Below are 19,940 nucleotides of genomic sequence, written 5' to 3' on the forward strand. Positions count from 1 at the left end.
AGTGCCTGACCTCATAAATGCTCTACAGAATGGATGGGCACAAATTCCCACAGAAACACTCCAAAATCTTGTGGAAAGCCTTCCAAGAAGAGTGGAAGCTGTTATAGTTGCAAAAGGGGGACCAACTCCATATTATGTATACATATATGTATTTGAATACAATGTCATTACAGTCCCTGTTGGTGTAATGGTCAGGTGTCCGAATACTTTTGTCCATATAGTGTATGTCTCTACTGAGCGTGAGGTCGGTGGGGGCAGGGTTGGGTGTGGGTGGGGGTTGGGGTGGGGTGTGGGCGGGGTCAGCAGAGCAGGCCAGTCAGGATGAGGAGTGCTGTGAGGGTGGGAGGAGTCACAGCGAGTGTGGGGGCGTGGTCATTGGCAGACTGGCAGTGGTGTGTGTTTTGGCCGATGCAGGCAGCGTAGGCCATGACGTGGGGGATGTAGTTCTGCTCCTGAACGCCGTGCAGAAGGTGTGCCATGGGGCCCCTGGAGAACACGGCCACGTCCTCCCCGCCATGGGTCTCCATCCGCAGGGGCACGGCCGACTGCGCCTGGTAGTTATTATGCTCTGTGGAGAGAGAGCCGGAGAGTGAGAGGGAGGGGAGGGGTTAGAGCTGTTATTACTAGAGTTATTATTGGTCTTATATCTTTATGTCCCGAAATGCTTTGGCAGCACTGGATAAGTACTGACAAGGCTAAAGCAGTAGTGTGAATGATGTGAATCTTTGAATCTTTGAAGCCTTAAAAGAAGGGAGGGAGAGAGAGAAAGAGAGAGAGAGGGAGAGGGGGGGGAGAGAGAGAGAGAGAAAGAGGGAGAGAGAGAGAGAGAGAGGGAGGGAGAGAAAGAGGGAGGGAGGGGGAGAAAGAGAGAAGGAGGGAGAGAGGGAGAAGATTGGCAAGGAGAGGAACAGGAGCATAAAGAATGAAAAAGGAAACGTAGAAGGAAGATAATGAATCTGAGGAGGGAGGAAGCGAGAGGCAGAGTAAGAGGCGGAGGATATGGACAATCACATCCAATCCCTGGCCCTCAGCCTGCTTCCCTGATGTGCTGGGTTCATGAGCACAGATCCAGCCCTCGGCAGCTGGAGCCTGGCCCTGAGTGCGAAAGCTCAGCCTGGCTCATCACCTCCCCGGGGGGAAGCTTCTCACTCCTGAGCTCCGGGGACAGAGAGAGCCTGCGTACCGTAATCCACGGTGGAGATGTTCTCACGCACGCCATTCACCAGTTTGAACCCGGGGCCATTGCCGTACAGGATGGAGGTGAAGGGCTTCTGGTCCACATCGCTCACTGTGGGAGCCAGCCCTGGAGAGACACACAGAGAAACGTCAGCATGCCAAAGGCACCAAACACCGCCCCCCCCCCCCTCCCAAACCTAACACCCACAGCACCAGGAAGCATAGTACAAATGCACACCTCCATCCCTGTGACACCACGGAGCGCACCACAAACGCACCAAACACACACCCCCACTCCCCCCCCCCCCAACCTCAACACCCGCGTCACCACGGAGCGCGGCACAAACGCACCAAACACACCCCCCCCCCCCAACCTCAACACCCGCGTCACCACGGAGCGCGGCACAAACGCACCCCCCCCCCCCCCAACCTCAACACCCACGTCACCACGGAGCGCAGCACAAACGCACCAAACACACACCCCCAACTTCAACACCCGCGTCACCACGGAGCGCAGCACAAACGCACCAAACACACACCCCCAACCTCAACACCCGCGTCACCACGGAGCGCACCACAAACGCACCAAACACCCCCCCCCCAACCTCAACACCCGCGTCACCACGGAGCGCGGCACAAACGCACCCCCCCCCCCCCAACCTCAACACCCGCGTCACCACGGAGCGCGGCACAAACGCACCCCCCCCCCCCAACCTCAACACCCACGTCACCACGGAGCGCAGCACAAACGCACCAAACACACACCCCCAACCTCAACACCCGCGTCACCACGGAGCGCGGCACAAACGCACCAAACGCACCCCCCCCCCCCAACCTCAACACCCGCGTCACCACGGAGCGCAGCACAAACGCACCAAACACCCCCCCCCCCCCCCCCCAACCTCAACACCCGCGTCACCACGGAGCGCAGCACAAACGCACCAAACACCCCCCCCCCCCCCAACCTCAACACCCGCGTCACCACGGAGCGCAGCACAAACGCACCAAACACACCCCCCCCCAACCTCAACACCCGCGTCACCACGGAGCGCAGCACAAACGCACCAAACACACCCCCCCCCCAACCTCAACACCCGCGTCACCACGGAGCGCGGCACAAACGCACCAAACACCCCCCCCCCCAACCTCAACACCCGCGTCACCACGGAGCGCGGCACAAACGCACCAAACACACCCCCCCCCAACCTCAACACCCGCGTCACCACGGAGCGCACCACAAACGCACCAAACGCACCCCCCCCCCAACCTCAACACCCGCGTCACCACGGAGCGCGGCACAAACGCACCAAACGCACCCCTGGAGCTGAGTGTGCAGGTCTTCACTCCAGCTGAGGCTGCATGGAGCTGCTGAATGAATACTGATGTGGATGTGACACTAAAAAACACATTTGTCCTGCTATTGTGTCATTAACACGTGTCGGAATGGAATCTGAAATGAAGAGGAGGTTTTTCTGAAAAAAAAAACATCAATGAATATGCAGCCCAGGGACGGAGCTTAGCTGGATGTAGGAAGCACGCCCACATGTACAGGGACACCCCTGGCCCGTGCATCCACAGCGCGCGCCTCTTTAATGAGCTTCCTGCTGCCTTCCTTCCTACGCACCGAAGATGGAGTTCCCTCGCGGTGTGTAGCCGCCGAAGCTGAAGACGTGGGAGTGGTCGGCCGTGACCACGGTCAGGGTGTCGTGCACGCTGGTCAGCTGCCCCGCCTGCTCGATGGCCCGGTCCATCTCCACCACCTCGTGTAGAGCCTGCTTGGCTTTGCCCTCATGGTGACCGTGGTCAATGCGACCCCCTGAACTCACACAACAGGTCCATGGATCAGAGGGTATCAGTACGATTACCACTGGCAACTACTCTCAGGTCATATCTAATATAATATATATATATATTCTCAATGTACAATCAAACACTTTGCTCCAATGATTGTGGTGTGACATTGAATTCTCAGATCAAATTAATGAAGATGGTTTTTCTGGGTACTGGGAACACTTCGTTTTATTAACACTCTAAAACAAAAAAAACACATTACAACTTATTAACTTTTGTTCATTTTAGTGAGTAGTTCAAAATTACTCTGAAATATGATTTGTTATTTTCCAGTAATGTGAGCATTAATATTGAAACTTTCCCCCCATGCATTCTCCTCCTGATGCAAGTGATTTATAAACATGATACTAATCAGCACTGAATGCTTATTATCCCTTCACTGTGTTCTGCCTAATGCTGAATCAATTTCAGCACTTCTTTCCTGTTTTCCAATAGCACCAAACACGCCCTCAAAACGACCCAAAGGCAGGTCTCCACAGCAACTGCCCCGGAGCCGGGCACCCACCCTCCACCAGCAGGTAGAAGCCCTGTGGGTTCCGCTGCAGGACCCGAATGGCCTTGTCCACCATCTCTGTCAGTGAGGGGTCGGTCTCCCTGTTCCTGTTCAGCTCATACGGCAGATCTCCAGGCTCAAAGAGGCCTGCGGAGGCAAACGGAGAGCTGTCAGCGGTCACAGTGCCACACGGCAGACGGTCTGTGTCCACAACAGGAAAACGGGGGGCTGCTTCTCACCAAGACTCACCCAGTAAATAATCCACACTGCTGGGGTTCAGGGACAAGAGGTCCCTCCGGTTCCACACGTAACGGCCTTTCTGTAACAATACAGGAGATAATTCCAATACTACACCTGGGTTGCAAAATGACCATTGTCAGTATCTGTTATATTCAGATACTGGAACAGAATTCAAATGATTTTTGAACCAAAGCTTTGTAAGAGCTGAGAAAATTGAATGATTTAATTAAGCTTTGTGGGGTGTTCAGACACCTCTGTGTTCGCGTGACATGGAAGGAGAGCGAGAGGCACGGCAGAGCTTCCTCAGAGCCTCCAAAGTGTCTACAGAGCGCCTGAAACAAGATGTACGAGGAGAAGCGGGATAAAAAGGCTCTAAACATTCAGAGAAATGTGAGGTGAGAGCTGTTCAAAGTGCAGACTGTGAGCTCAGCTTACAGTTAATCATCAAACTCAAACAGAGCTCTTCTGACCCAATTCTGCACACACAGTGCAGAAACAAGCAGAAAAAGAGCTTTGGGAACAGGAGGGTCAGTTTAATATGAAGCAAAAGCCTGCTCATTCTGAGAACCCAGGGTCCTCCGGAGAGTCAGGATGGAAAACAGAGTCCATAGTTTGGCTGCATATCCTATGAGGAAAATAGCTTCCACCTGACCCAATATATACATCTTTTTTAAACTCGAAGGAATCGAAGAGGGGGAGGATGGCGAGGAAAAGGAGAGGAAAGAGAAAGAGAGCGGTTTGGAGACACTCCTCTCACCCTGTCCACCATCCGGCCCCTCCACTCCTCCACCAGGTTTCTCCCATCCCTGCGGGTCCCATTATGCTTCCTCTCTTCGGGGTACTCCACGTCCGAGCTGTTTCTGGGGGCCATATATTTCCGCCCCCCACCCATAATCACCTGGACAGCAGTCAGGGAAGGGGGGGGCAGTCAGGCAGGTACTCCGGAGCCATGGAGTCAGTGGAGCAATCAGAGGCTAATAATGACACTGTGCGTTCAGCGAATATTTCAAGTGTACACTCTAACATGGTAAATATTTAATGTGTGCCCTCAGCCTCATGTAAATGTTTAATGGCTGCACTTGAAGACTGCTGTCTCTAAAAGAATAGGATAACTTAAGAAGTGTTTCTGTACAAATGCTGGCTATTTTCTGTCATTTGTAATAGTCATACACGGCTTACTGTGGCTTCAGAGTTCAAAGGCCTCCCACAAAATCATACAAATGCGTGCAAGCAAATGGTAATGTATGAAACAAGAAAAACAGAAACATCTGCAAATATCACAGGCTATAACAATTATTTCTTCTCTTGAGCACAGTTTTGAGAATAGCATTTTTCTTTTTTCGTAATACATTTTTTACATCTTTTTCTTTTAATAACATGCACTAACACATGTCAAGATGGCCTGGAAGGTTAAAGTTTATTAGGAATTCCATTACAGAATGAACACAATGCATAATGCATAGGAAAAAAATCACACACTGAATCCAGATATTTCAACTTGCACACACCACATAAGAGCAGGATGTAGACTGTGTCTGCAAACAAGCTACAGACTGAAACAGAATATCACACACGGCACCACAGCGTTCCCCCCGATACACCAGACTTACTGTGCATGTGAAATCAATAGGAATGCTCGATATATCAGGCCCTGCACGCACTGCATTACCGTACTGCGCACACGCTGTCCCAAAGCGAAGACGAGAAACATCCATGCCCCTGCCGCTCTGTTCACAAATCCGCAAAGCCACTTACCCAGACTACCTCTGACCGCTCACTGAGCGCACCTGAGTGCGTTTACTCCGGAAATATTTCATTATCTAAAGTCAGGTAGAAGCTAAGGTTTCATCTGAAAGCCAGGCCTCTCTGATCAGCAGTGTTCTAATCCCACATCCCATAACCTGCCCTTCCGTTTAACTCACCAGCATTTCATAATAAAATATGAAAAGTGCAAACATGAAGGTGGCAGATATTACTGCACATTTTTGAAATTAATTTGAAATGTGTGTCCCGTGTTTTGGTTTCTGTAAAGGCGAACACTCACGTTGATGTCGGGAATGTTCTCGAACAGTTGCAGGGCGATGTCCTTACAGCCTGCCTCCAGCGCCTCTGTGGGCATCTCTCCGTCTGAGAACCAATCACGGTCCACGCAGTGGGCATAGGCCGCACTGGGCGTGGCATGATTGACACGCGTCGTCGTGACAATGCCCACAGACTTCCCTGGGAGATAAAAACAGAGTTGAAACTGAGCAGTACAGACTGCTACACATCAGTAGGGTCAGCATTTTTTTCATTTTTATGAGTAAGACGGGCATCAGTATGTTTTCGAACAGTTAGACATTTAAGCAGATGTTATGTCTTTATTTCTTCTTTTTTATTCTTGCTGAAATGCACAAAATTATGTAAATAAATAAAGTAGTTACACTCCTCTTACACAGTCATTTACAAATTATTTAAATATTATAACTTGTTGAAATAAATTACAGTATAGTTAATGTGTAATGGGGTGTGGTTACTCTACCCTCTTGTTACCAAAGGAGTTACAGTGTAACTACACTTATTACCTGAACTGTAATATACAGCATTACAAAACAGAGCATTTGTTTAGATTTGTTACTGAAAGCTAAGCATAAAGTGCAGGCAGGAAGTTGGAAAAGGATCAAGGCCTAGATTTAACCTGCATGTGTGTAATACACACAGGGCAAGAAAACAAACTCTTTTCAGCCTGCATGCTGTGGGAAAACAAGGCTTATTTTGGGGAAGGTCGTGTGGATGCCCCCCCTCAGACACACAGGGCCTGGGAAGACTGCACTGGTTATTAACAGCCTGCTTTAATACCTCTGTTGTAATTTTCGTGGGGAGCTTGTCTGTCAGCGTTCTGCACTCAGTGCCATGGGGAGGTCAGATGAGTTCAGTCGCTGGAGTGGAGGTTAGCTGCCACCGCTGATATGATTCATTACCTGTCCTTCTTCTCCTTCCACAATTACCTTTAGAGCATCCTGGTGTCTTACAACACCCCAAATCACACATCCTCTGACTGTGTTACAGCAAACAGCAGATCTCTGTCTGACACACTCCCTCTCTGGCTTTGTTTTTGATCAATACTTACACAGAGTTCAAAAGCTTAGGTTTTTCCACTGTAGCGTAAATTACTTAATTCTCTGTTCTGTGTAAAAGATAGTTATATCAGTAAATTTGTAAATTTACTGTAAATTTGCCAAGCAAACAGCCTTAACTAATCTTAGCATGGGTCTTATCCAGAGCTTATCCAGAGTTTTTTCAGCTGGATATTTGCTGATTATTTACAATTCAAGTCAGATATCTTGCCTAAAGATACAACAGCTCATCCCCCATCAAATGAACAGCAACCTTTGGGTTGCAAGCCCTGCTCCTTACCGCCACAACACACTGCTGCTCCCTACCGCCACAACACACTGCTGCTCCCTACCGCTACACCACACTGCTGCCCTGCTCCTTACTGCTACACCACACTGCTGCTCATTACTGCTACACCACACTGCTGCTCCTTACCCCTACCCCACACTGCTGCTCCTTACCCCTACCCCACACTGCTGCTCCCTACCGCTACACCACACTGCTGCTCCTTACCCCTACCCCACACTGCTGCTCGCTACCGCTACACCACACTGCTGCCCTGCTCCCTACCACTACACCACACTGCTGCCCTGCTCCTTACCGCTACACTACACTGCTGCTCCTTACCGCTACACCAAGCTGCTGCTCCTTACCGCTACACCACACTGCTGCCCTGCTCCTTACAGCTACACCAAGCTGCTGCTCCTTACCGCTACACCACACTGCTGCTCCTTACCGCTACACCACACTGCTGCTCCTTACCCCTACACCACACTGCTGGACACAGATTTGTCCCATGTTGACCTCAGTGGTGACCGGGACAGCCCTGCTCAGACAGCGGAGGGCAAGAGATGCTGGGGTGCCGTACCTGCATCTTTGGCCCATTTGAGGATGGAGGTGACCTCGTTTCCGAAGGTGGTGCTGCATTGGGAGCGCACGGCGGCCGCGCTCACTCCCACCGTCCCCTCGTTGGCCTTCACCCCGCACAGGTACGCCGTGGCTGTCCCCGCGCTGTCCGCCACCTGGGCGTTGGTGTTGTACGTCTGGAGAGCACCGGGGACACAGCAGGGAGGAGACATTCCCTCAATCAGCCAGCACACAGTGAAAACAGGAACCAGCTACTGTGATCAGCGCTCCTACGCCTGAAGATTAACTGAAAAGGAGGAAAAAATTGCATTCTTTCTCACACCTTGGACAGAGACACGTAGGGGAATTTGTCCATCTCCAGCTGGGACTCCTCTCCACTCTCCCCATTCAGCTGCCCTTTCAGAATCCGTGCTGCTGTCACCGTGGGAACACCCATGCCTTCACGGGATAGTCCGGCAAGATTGACATGGGGAGAGACAGAGGGACAGAGAGAGTGAGAGAGGGACAGAGTGAGAGAGGAGAGGGAGATAGAGACAAAGAGTGAGAGAGGAGAGAGAGAGATGGAAATGTTTTTTCATTCCCGGCCATGTCACTTTTTTTTCCAAACACACTTCATGCACTGAGTGAGTTCTGCTCCTCCCTCTGCATGTTGAACACACAGTACAGCTCTAGCTTTGGGCTAGGCAGACCCTGGCAGTGACTTTTTCCACATTCCTTATCCTCTCAAACATGCCTCAAAAGTGGGCAGAGGGGTTTGCCACGGGTGTAGAGGAGATGTCCCCCCTCCTCACTGACAGTGATTCACAGACTGCACATATGCAAACAGGAAGTGCTGCATCCTTACTGTGCACAGACAGGAAATGCTGCTCACATCTCACACAGGGAGGGCATCTCTCCATACAAAAACCTTCCTTACATGGCCTTCACTGAAAGCCTCTGACCACAGTCGTATCCACGTGAACATATATGTTCAGCCCATTTGCAGAGTAAAGACAATCTCTAATCTCCATGCCTGTCTTCATGATGTGCAGGCATAATAACAAAGAGCATTACCCGTCAATCCTCAGAAATAAAGAGGCTAAAGTGTGAAGTCTTATCCATCTGCATGCACAGTGGACATGAAGATGTCATCTTACATTATGTCTACATCCTGTGACTCATTTCTTTTAAATGACCACCCTTGGCCACTTTCCCTACGGTGGACACAGGCCCTGACGGTGATGCCGTCCCCAAAGTCAGACCCACCGTCTCCCAGGAACAGGATGAGGTTCTTGGCCACATTCTTGTTGAGATTCTCCAGCTCCAGGGAGCCCCTCAGCGTACGCTGTGCCCACATGGTCCAGTAAGAGGGATCCTTCTCTTTCTCTGCAACATCGTGGAAAGATAAAGACTCGTACAGAAACGGACAGGAAAGAGAAGGGTATTCAGAGCACAGACAGAGAGAGGCACTTGGGTCCCTAAACAATGGGAAAGCTATATATACATACATATATATACAAGGTGACGTTCATAAGAAGATAAATTTAACCTTGTTTTTCTGAAAAAGGTGAAAGGTGGAGATGAAATGAGGTTCAAACCCCGTTCTACTTTAAAAGCCTGTCCTTTCTGACCTTCTAAATTACAGTCTAACTGATAATACACCACCAAGGCATTGCTGTTGCTTAGCAGACTCTTACCCAGTATAGCTCATACATCTTCCAATATTACAATGCTTTAATGGGTACAGTTATCCGTTTATATGGCTGGCTATTTACTGAGGCCATTCAGTTTCAGTCTCTTGCCCAAGGGTACCATGGGAAACTTGAGCTCAATGTTTGGCTCCATAAAACAAATATTCATAAAAAGCCTTGTGGGGCCACTGGCTTATTGCCTTGCGACACCAAAAAAATACTGTCCTCAAAGTTCATATTTTCCCTGACTTTTTCAAGAAAATTTAACAAAAAGAATATTAATATTAGGCTTGAATTTCATGTTAAATGTGTAAAGTTTTTTAACTGAAAGGTAATCTACTGATAATTCAAACAACTTATCTATCTGTGTTTTAATGGGCACATCTTTAAAAGGATTCTATTAGCAGTAAGATAATGTTATCTCACTCAAAGCAGACAAGCATTGAAAAAAAAACAGGCTTACAAATTAAATTTGTTTCATTGGTCTATCACTGGACAATATCTCCCTGTCAGTCTCAAATAGAGTAAAGGAAACCGGTGCTTGTTCTCCTTCTGTCTAATGTGACCTACTCTTCTTCACACCTTAGTTAAATGCCTTTATCACACCAAAAGAGTCACGACCTCTTTAACAGACACACTGAAAATAAACATTTACTCAGAAGTTAACCATCAATGGAGGCTTAGACAGTCAGCAAATACTTGTATGTTTTCGTGGTGCAATGTGCATTCGGCAACAAGTCACTTCTTCCAGGGGTCTGTAAAGACGGTAAGACCAGCAGATGAAGGAGAAGTTAATTCTCCGTATCTGTTTTCTGAAAGATGAGATTTAATTCCACAAGTTTAACTTGAGTGCTGTTTTTTCATTGTAAGCAGATTGTTCTTCCATTTCTGGATTCATTTCTGGATTTATGGAAATGTGTGAATGACATGTATGCATGGATGTATGAATGGATATATAGATATATCTTAGTGCAATTTGTAAGAGGCTTACCTGCTGAGGATATTTGCAGTACTTTGGATTAAAACTGTAAACTGGTTTTCCTGTCTTATCATTTCATACAGAGAAACTCGGGAGGAAACTGTCTGTCCAGAAGTGTGCTGGTCCTTCCTGCATGGAGGGGCAGTGGTGTGGGAGGCTGTTAGGGATGCATTTAGAGAAAGTGGCCCTGTTTTTGGAGTTAGTGGCCTTAGATTTGGAGGAAGTGGCCTTGCATTTGGAGGTAGTGTATTTGGATCTCGTCTGAGTCACCTGCTGAGGTATATTTGCGTTTTGGGGTAGGTATGAGGGACAGTCGGTGATTTGGTGTTAGGATGAGTGACACTCAGCGGTTTGGCGTTGGTGTGAGTGACAGTCACAGGCGCACACACTGACCTGGAAACTGTGGCATGGCCAGACTGTTCCAGAACAGACAGCAGAGGGGGAAGAGGAGGAGGAGGAGGGAAGCTGCCGACATCTTCATCACGCCGTTGTTCTACGCGTTTCCCTGCGTCGCTGCTCAGGTCAGGCTGTCACACCTGCACAGGTGTGAATGAGCGAGTGGTGTGGCGGTAAGAGGCCGCGGCTGAGGACAGAACAGGAAGCGGATCACAGTGAGTGACACAGCACAGGCCACCAATCAGAGAGCACAGCTCTGGGGATGCCACTCACTGGAGCCAACATAAGAGCTCCCTTCATTTACCTAGCATGGGACAAATATCTTTAGAGCAGGGAGCTAATTGTGTCCCTTGTCTCTTGTACTTGGTCCTCAATGCCCTGTCTGACCACACTGATTACAAACAGACAGACCTGAGGCACTGAACAGGCACACGAGAACAAGAGTGCCAGAGATAACCGTTTGATGGATGTATTTGTTTGATGTACCATATCACAGTAGCCGATATTCTATTTGATTCAAACTGATCCAAAGACAACATTCACAACACAGTCATCTGCTTTCAAACACAGCACCACAGTGAGCCATTTCCTAAAACAACACTGACGGACATCCCAGAGAAACAGGAATCATGCAGTTTTTTTCATTTAAGAAAATATTACACCCACTTATATTAAGATGATCTTAAAAAGAGAAAACAAAAATTCTGAGTTTGTGGCACAGAACTCTGGTGAGCCAGACTCCTGGCTTTCGAATACCACTATTGAGAACACAGAGGAGCATGCTGGGAAGTATGCAGGGCGTTCACCAGGAGGCTAATGCTCACAGGGAAGCAGGATTAACACTTTACCACCTTCTTCATGTGCTGTTGCCAAGGTCACTTTAATGGGATTGAGCTAAGAGGTTTAATAGGCGAAACAAAGCAGATTATTACTGAGTGACTGACTGAACACCTCCACCCGCAGTGAGGGACCGAGGGTCTGAGGGCTGTCCTCACACCCACATACCAGCTTCATTCACACCAACACTCTGCCACAGAACTGCACCTTCACCAGCCTCTGCTGACCTGCACTCAGAATCCATTTACAGCTGTGAATTTGGCAGAAGCTTTTATTCAGAGCAACTTACAGAAAGCCCATTCATTGGGTTAGACCATATGGGTACTGAATCATTATTGCCGTACCTGTAACATAGCACTACTGCCACAGTGAGTGCTGTCATAACACACACAAACATATACTACCAATACATCCGAAATCATCACCTGTCAGAGCTGTTAATCACAAAAACACTCAGGGGAATGAAATTCAGGGGAGATTCAGGAGAATGAAATGCTTATTAGATTACTCTGCTCACCGGCGTTAAGAAAAGCTTAAAAAGTCCATTTGTAAATAACTGAACTAATCAGACTTACAGCAGTTTTAAACAAATTGCACTGCTGTGTCTGGCCTGGAGAGTAAGCGGATTTTCTCTCTGGGTAAGTTCGGCGCTCGCTGCTCTGTAACTTGCCAGCATTTCGGCTGCTGTTCCCTGCCGCCTCACCGAATGCCTCCGTGATTCGCTACGGCCCCGCTGCGCCCCTGCCAAACCCCCACATTACGGTGGTGCGTTTACGGCAGCAGGCATAACCAGCGCACTCTGCAAACGAAGAAGAAAACCCCGTTCAGTCCACCAAGCACTCACACAGCCACGGGGCAGTGCGGCAGTACATGCGCTATGGCTATGCCTATCCAGCAAAGTGCTCTATTCCGCGCAGGCCAATGTGCTACAACACTGCAGGCCACACTACAGCTACTGCTAACACATGCTGGTGCATCCAGAGGCACACAGGCTGTCCGGGTAGTGTCCTCCGAAATCAGCAAAGGCGAGACGGTACCGGGTGGAGGAGCGGGCGGAGCCGGAGCCGGCCGGGTGGTTGGCTCTCAGAAGCGCATGGGCGTGCCCAGCGGCTTCACTTTGGATGCCAGCCGACAGGTGAAGAAGCAGAGCAAGGCCAGGACGATGAAGAACAGGATGGAGGAGAAGAAGGTGGTCAGCACAATCCACAGCTCGTCTGAGCTCATGGTGGCGTGTTGCGTCACGTCGCGGGCGGCGTGGGCGGCGGAGTGGGGGTTGGGGGGGTGTGCCGGTTCCGCTCTGTCCTCTCGGAGCGCAACAGCAACCTGCTCGCGGTGCGCGGCTCTCTCTTTCTCTGCAGGTGAGAGGCAGAGATAATCCACCCGGAAGATTAGGGCTGGCGCAGCTGATGACACCTCCACTCTGTGGGGGCGGGAGTGAGCTGAGTGGCGGATCCCCCAGAGCAAACGGAGTGATTACACTGCTGCTTCCAGGTCCCCTCAAGGCTGGCAGGTTGTGGTCAGGTTGGGGGTTGGGGCGTGTGGGGCGGGGGGTGGTTGTCGGAAGGGGCAGGGGTGTTATCGGTGCAGTTCGTGACACGCGCAGGGCACAGCGAGGGCACTGTTTTCCCATGACTGCCCCGCGGCCGTCGTGCAGGCAGTGTGGGGGGTGCGGGGCGGGGTGGGCTGTCAGACCTGAGCAGGGCACTCTGACGCAGGATGAATCGGGCTGGCACTCCCGACTGGCTCACACACGCATACACATTTACATGGAGGGGTGCTCATCTGAGAATCCACCAAAGAAAACGCATCTTTCTCAGTTTCTATGTGTGCGACGATTCAACACAATAAACACCGTTTCTCATTTCTGCATCTCCAGTTCTTTCAGTGAAATCACAGTGTTGGCTATGGAGTTATTTTGGTGTCTGTTAGCTGAAGTCAGCTCAATTGTGTTTTGACCAGCTTTTTTACCTACTGGTTTGCTTAGCAGAGACCTTTATTCAGAGTGACTGATATTTTACACATGATAGGTCCATTAGGATACCTGCTGAAGCAGTTCAGGCTGTCTGCCTTGGCTGAGGGTTTAATAAAACTCCACCCTGTGTAGAGTTTTTCAGCTCCGGTAACCGTGGCAGCGGATACACACACACTCAGGCGCACTCCACTGCCGTGGCCCTCGGGCCTTCTGCACACATCACAATGTGGGCCACTGCTAATTCAGGTCCAGTTACACCCGACAAAAATAGACCCCACAGATAATCCATATGGTTTACATTACTGTGCGTCAACTCTGACACTGGAACTGCCACAATACCAGAAATCAAAGCCTGTGCCCCATCCCGCCTAATCTCTGGATTTCCCTGATATTAATAATTCATATTATTACACCTTCTGTTTCAATCCTGTTTTACAGCAGGGATGAGACCACAGATTTTATAATTCAAATATTCCACCACAAGTTCACTAATAGGTCTCTTGGATTTGTATTGAAAAGCTTGTTAATTTACAAAAACTTTTTTAAAAGTTTTGTTCTTTATTCTTTTTTATTCTAATCAAAATTCATGATGGGAAACCTGTGAACCTTTGTTTAATTTTGCTACCTGAAAGTGAAGACAGTAAAATTTTCATTTTTTTCAGGGCTACAGTGAAAAAAAAGTGGGTTTCAGTTATTCAAATATTTAGCTGCAATGTTTTTTTTGTATTTGCAAAACATCATTTACTATAAAACTGATTAATTAAAGGTTACAGTCTATTTCCACGTTATTTTTTCTTGTATGTAAACTATCTGTGCATATTGAATGTGTGCATGCTGCTCATAAATCCAGTAGCTTAAATGGTATTGAGGAAAAAGTGCAGCATTTTCTTCTTTACAATAATTCAAGCAATGTTCAGAGATCTGCCTTTGCATTCTACTGGGGGCAAAGAGTTGCCAAGAAACCCGTTTCTACCTACACATCTCTTTCACAGAAACCCGTGTTGCTTGTATCCCAGGTCCTCTAGGAAAGCAGATAAATATAAATGGACAGCTACTTTGAAGATGCTAGAACCTGGAGCCAAGAAGATAATCATTAACCATGCAAGTCTCCTGAAAGCTGACACAGGATTTGTCTCTGTGTTTTGTACAAGAACTTTCTACAAAACATCCCCGCACACCGCACATGCCGCAGTTTCCCATTCCTTGGTGTGGCCTGGCTGAAAATACAGGCATGCATGACGGGCCTGCGTGATGTCTGTCTGTCCCCACACGTCACTGTGCGTCTGTGCTGGTACCTCTCTCTGCCATGCTGTGATGCAGAGTGTGAGAGACTGTGCTGTTACCTCTCTGCCATGCTGTGGTGCAGAGTGTGAGAGACTGTGCTGTTATCTCTCTCTGCCATGCTGTGGTGCAGAGTTTGAGAGACTGTGCTGTTATCTCTCTGCCATGCTGTGGTGCAGAGTTTGAGAGACTGTGCTGTTACCTCTCTCTCTCTGCCATGCTGTGGTGCAGAGTGTGAGAGACTGTGCTGTTACCTCTCTGCCATGCTGTGGTGCAGAGTGTGAGAGACTGTGCTGTTATCTCTCTGCCATGCTGTGATGCAGAGTGTGAGAGACTGTGCTGTTACCGCTCTCTCTCTGCCATGCTGTGGTGCAGTGTGAGAGACTGTGCTGTTACATCTCTCTCTCTGCCATGCTGTGGTGCAGAGTTTGAGAGACTGTGCTGTTACCCCTCTCTCTCTGCCATGCTGTGGTGCAGAGTGTGAGAGACTGTGCTGTTACCTCTCTGCCATGCTGTGGTGCAGAGTTTGAGAGACTGCGCTGTTACCCCTCTCTCTCTCTGCCATGCTGTGGTGCAGTGTGAGAGACTGTGCTGTTATCTCTCTGCCATGCTGTGGTGCAGAGTGTGAGAGACTGTGCTGTTACCCCTCTCTCTCTCTGCCATGCTGTGGTGCAGAGTGTGAGAGACTGTGCTGTTATCTCTCTCTCTCTCTGCCATGCTGTGGTGCAGTGTGAGAGACTGTGCTGTTATCTCTCTGCCATGCTGTGGTGCAGAGTGTGAGAGACTGTGCTGTTACCTCTCTGCCATGCTGTGGTGCAGAGTGTGAGAGACTGTGCTGTTATCTCTCTGCCATGCTGTGGTGCAGAGTGTGAGAGACTGTGCTGTTACCTCTCTGCCATGCTGTGGTGCAGAGTGTGAGAGACTGTGCTGTTACCTCTCTGCCATGCTGTGGTGCAGAGTGTGAGAGACTGTGCTGTTATCTCTCTGCCATGCTGTGGTGCAGAGTGTGAGAGACTGTGCTGTTATCTCTCTGCCATGCTGTGGTGCAGAGTGTGAGAGACTGTGCTGTTACCTCTCTGCCATGCTGTGGTGCAGAGTGTGAGAGACTGTGCTGTTATCTCTCTGCCATGCTGTGGTGCAGAGTGTGAGAGACTGTGCTGTTACCGCTCTCTCTCTGCCATGCTGTGGTGCAGAGTGTGAGAGACTGTGCTGTTACCCCTCTCTCTCTGCCATGCTGTGGTGCAGAGTTTGAGAGACTGTGCTGTTACATCTCTCTCTCTGCCATGCTGTGGTGCAGAGTTTGAGAGACTGTGCTGTTACATCTCTCTCTCTGCCATGCTGTGGTGCAGAGTGTGAGAGACTGTGCTGTTACCTCTCTGCCATGCTGTGGTGCAGAGTGTGAGAGACTGTGCTGTTACCCCTCTCTCTCTCTGCCATGCTGTGGTGCAGAGTGTGAGAAACTGTGTTGTTACCTCTCTCTCTCTGCCATGCTGTGGTGCAGAGTTTGAGAGACTGTGCTGTTATCTCTCTGCCATGCTGTGGTGCAGAGTTTGAGAGACTGTGCTGTTACCTCTCTCTCTCTGCCATGCTGTGGTGCAGAGTGTGAGAGACTGTGCTGTTATCTCTCTGCCATGCTGTGGTGCAGAGTGTGAGAGACTGTGTTGTGAGGACGCTCTGCTTCTCTCTCCCCACACGACCATCACATCTCAGTCACCTAACAAATGCTCCTGTCCTGTAATGCTGTACCCTATCCGTTCATACAGCTGCATAATTACTGAAATCTGGGCTGTGTACCTTCCTCATTGGCTCACCAGTGGTGTCACACCAGGGTACTCGAACCAGCTAGATTTAGGTTTACGAGTCCTGCTTCTGACCACTGTACCACGCACCACTACACCACCCTGCTGCCCCTTCTCTTGAGGAAATAACTGCCATTGTGGGGGATCACAGGGACATGGCAACTGGAGGGTATTGGCCCCCACCCCTATCCCTCCCAGGCACAGAGGTTACAGTCTGCACCGAGTGCAGTTTTGACCCCTGTCATTTGTCTGCACGGGGAAGAGAAATCTCTTCCTCTGTGGTGCTTCAGCAGTGCTTCCCTCTGCCCTGAGCTATTCCTCCACTGCAAGACTTCACACACATCACCTCCCCAGCCACTCAAAGTGGGGAACAGAAGTTATCCTTTACTCACCAAAGGCTAACCCCTGGCACAGAGCATTGTGCGTCTGACACTGCAAAATCGGGATTCAGCCAGCTGGACCATCCAGGTACCAGTCACGTGATGGCAAAAATGTAATACATTCAACCTATCAATACTCCATAAACATTTCACTCAGTCCAAAAGCACCGCTAGTGCTGAGAAAACAGCTACTGTTACTGCTGTTGCTGCTAATTATAGAAATTATCTTTACCATCACCTTATTATTTATTCATTTCTTTTTTTTTTTGTAAGACCAGTGTAGGCGAAGGCCAAGGTGTACCATGTAGTAAAGGTATACGGTGTACTATACCAGCGGTTTTATTGAGATTAACAAAATTGCTCACCTGGCAAAAATGTGAATACACCACGTGACAACACAGTAAAAAATGTTTAAATAGTCAGAGCATCAATAGGGGATTTAAACTGTAAAAATCATATTAGTTATTACTTCAGACAGCACAACAGTTAGGACGAGGGAGAAAATGTGAGAGGTGGTAAATTCAACGATTACAAAGTTCTTTTGTCTTGAAACATTTTACAGTTGTTTACAAAACTATTAAAACTGTAACAATTTCTGATATCAGCCTGTGGTGAGCTCCAAAAAAAGATAAATGCTGTTTAATCGAACTACGTTTATCTATAAAGTCCCATTTCACCGTCATCATTAGGCTACATAATATTCTATCCATCTCGCAGCAGCATCTGTTCGGCTTTAAATTAGTGCGCCGTTACCCTCACGTTGACACTTTAATTTCCAAATAAAACTTTCACATGAAATTTAACATCGATGAAAGACAGATTAGAAAGTGAAATCAAACGACATCAACGGATAATTGAACGTAGAAGATTTCACAGAAATGAACCGCCTGAGTTAATTCGCGTGCACTCACGCTGCCCGGCTCTCACGACGCGGTCCCCATTCACAAAAATACTGCAGAAGTGCAACTAAATTTACAACAGCGAGCAAAATTGCAAGCACACGTGCGGAAAGTGGGAAAAAACACAGAGACACACACGTACACACTTACTGAGCAGCTGCGTTTGCCTTTCTCCTAGCGGTAGGATTCTCTCAGAGGACACCCTCGCCGTCGCATCTGCCTGTGACTGCGCGTTTGCCGTCCTCACGCCAGCGCTTTATAAGACTTCATTGCACGGGGTCGGAAGGAAGCCCGAAAGATACAGGATCCATCGGACAATGGCGTGCTACAGCCACACATTAATAACAATGCAGTCGTTTTGAGGCGAGGGCTCCGCCTAGCGAGGTCTGCTGCCGTGGGCTTCTGAACTGAGTGCAGTCCTGGCTTGCGACCGGACGCAGACCCCTCAGAAAGCTTACCTGTCAGGATTAGTTCTAATACCTCTGAAATCCAAACTGGGGATTGAATGCAGCTATTTGTTGCACTTAAATTTAACACCGAAGTGCTGACCCCCTGTCCCCGGGTAGGACAGTCCTCGTATTGAATCAGCATCACAGGAGGTCTTTGTAAAAACAAAACGACTAAAAACAAAGCATTGCATTTTAGGGGATTAATGTATGCTAATGTACTGGGAGTAAGTGAATGATTATTGATATCCACAGCATTTCCCTCCAAAAGGTATTAAAGATGTACTGATTAATTTTCTTATGCTTCGCTGTCCAATGCCTTTGTAACGTTCCTTCCTGCGGCCGTGTTTTCCTGGATTTGAACATTTACCGTCGTGCTCTCCATCGACAACTGTGTTCCAAACGTGTCAATCCCTCATTCATCAATAGTTTTGCACCTTTGCCAGAACGTAGGCCCTACATGTTGACGTGCAGTGGTTGTCACGCTGTCGGTCCCTCGCACCAGCCTCACTCCAGATGGACGTTACTTTGCTGTCATTGTCTCTGGATGTGCTCTTGGCCAGAGCTCAAAGCCGTGAATCACTCGGCTTGAAACTTTTCTGCTGGCTCAGAAAGGCGGCTTCATTTTATGAAATTAACATTTGCCTGTAGTGACATATATGTACTACACTGTCTTATATAGTAGAATATTATAAGATATTAGACAATATCATATGATAATTCATCGTCATTCAGTTTTTCATCTGCTATTTTGCTTTTGAATACGCACGAATCTGGCTTTTATACATGTATAAAAAATATGACATCGTTTGAGGTGACTGCAAATACACTGCTGAAATTGAATATTCGTTAAAAACACAAACTGGCATGACTGGAGAGAGCTTTAAACGGAACTCGTATTTTAAAAGTGGAATTCTTACACATACATAATGCATTTGCCCCCATTCAAGAATGCACCTGCATGTTCTGTATTGCATGGCTTGTAGTTCAAATTCAAACCATGCGATGTCACTAGAAACATAAAAACCGACGCTTAACGCTGCATACTGACAGCTGAATATGACTGAAGACGTTTGGCCTTGAAGCGCGCTGTAGTGTTTTGACTTAGATCGTTTTATGATAAAACCTAACACGATAAGTTAATACGTGGATGACACGTGGTAAAATGTGGTTTGACTGTGCAAGAAACCCGACAGGAAGTTGTGTGAAAAGATTTCCACTGTACGACAAAAAACAGTAAATATTGACACGTGTTCATGGTCATAGTTACCGATTCTTGCTACGACAACTGGCCGCTTCTAAATTCAATTGTTTATGACATAAAATAGATTTGTTTGGATACATTTTTTATGCGTCTTTCTTTAACCCTTAACGCGGACATCATAATGCTCAGTGTATATCTTGTCTCTCATGCAATATAATGGTTAAAGTTAGAAATCTTAAGGCCCGCCTATTCCTAGTAGTTCATTGGTCTTTAGCAACCCGATCGCCACCCTCTTTCTTCGCCCTATTGGTGCGGTTGTGTTACTATAATAATCTCCGCGGCAATGCAATGGTT

The 19,940-nt window shown here is 48.3% G+C and overlaps 1 protein-coding gene across 1 annotated transcript; it reads right to left on the reverse strand.

Annotated features, from left to right (window-relative positions):
• Positions 1 to 299: 299 nt before the first annotated feature.
• alpl (alkaline phosphatase, biomineralization associated) lies at positions 300 to 10,847 on the reverse strand. The gene is made up of 11 exons (XM_036531826.1): positions 10,766 to 10,847; positions 8,969 to 9,088; positions 8,046 to 8,161; positions 7,725 to 7,899; positions 5,805 to 5,980; positions 4,518 to 4,658; positions 3,770 to 3,839; positions 3,533 to 3,667; positions 2,801 to 2,992; positions 1,184 to 1,303; positions 300 to 568 (listed from the first exon to the last, which is right to left on the reverse strand). Exons 1-11 carry the CDS (start codon positions 10,845 to 10,847, stop codon positions 300 to 302), a joined length of 1,596 nt encoding a protein of 531 aa, XP_036387719.1.
• Between the last annotated feature and the right edge of the window lie 9,093 nt (positions 10,848 to 19,940).

This window comes from Megalops cyprinoides, chromosome 6 (assembly GCF_013368585.1).
Source record: "Megalops cyprinoides isolate fMegCyp1 chromosome 6, fMegCyp1.pri, whole genome shotgun sequence".
Taxonomy (NCBI): domain Eukaryota; kingdom Metazoa; phylum Chordata; class Actinopteri; order Elopiformes; family Megalopidae; genus Megalops; species Megalops cyprinoides.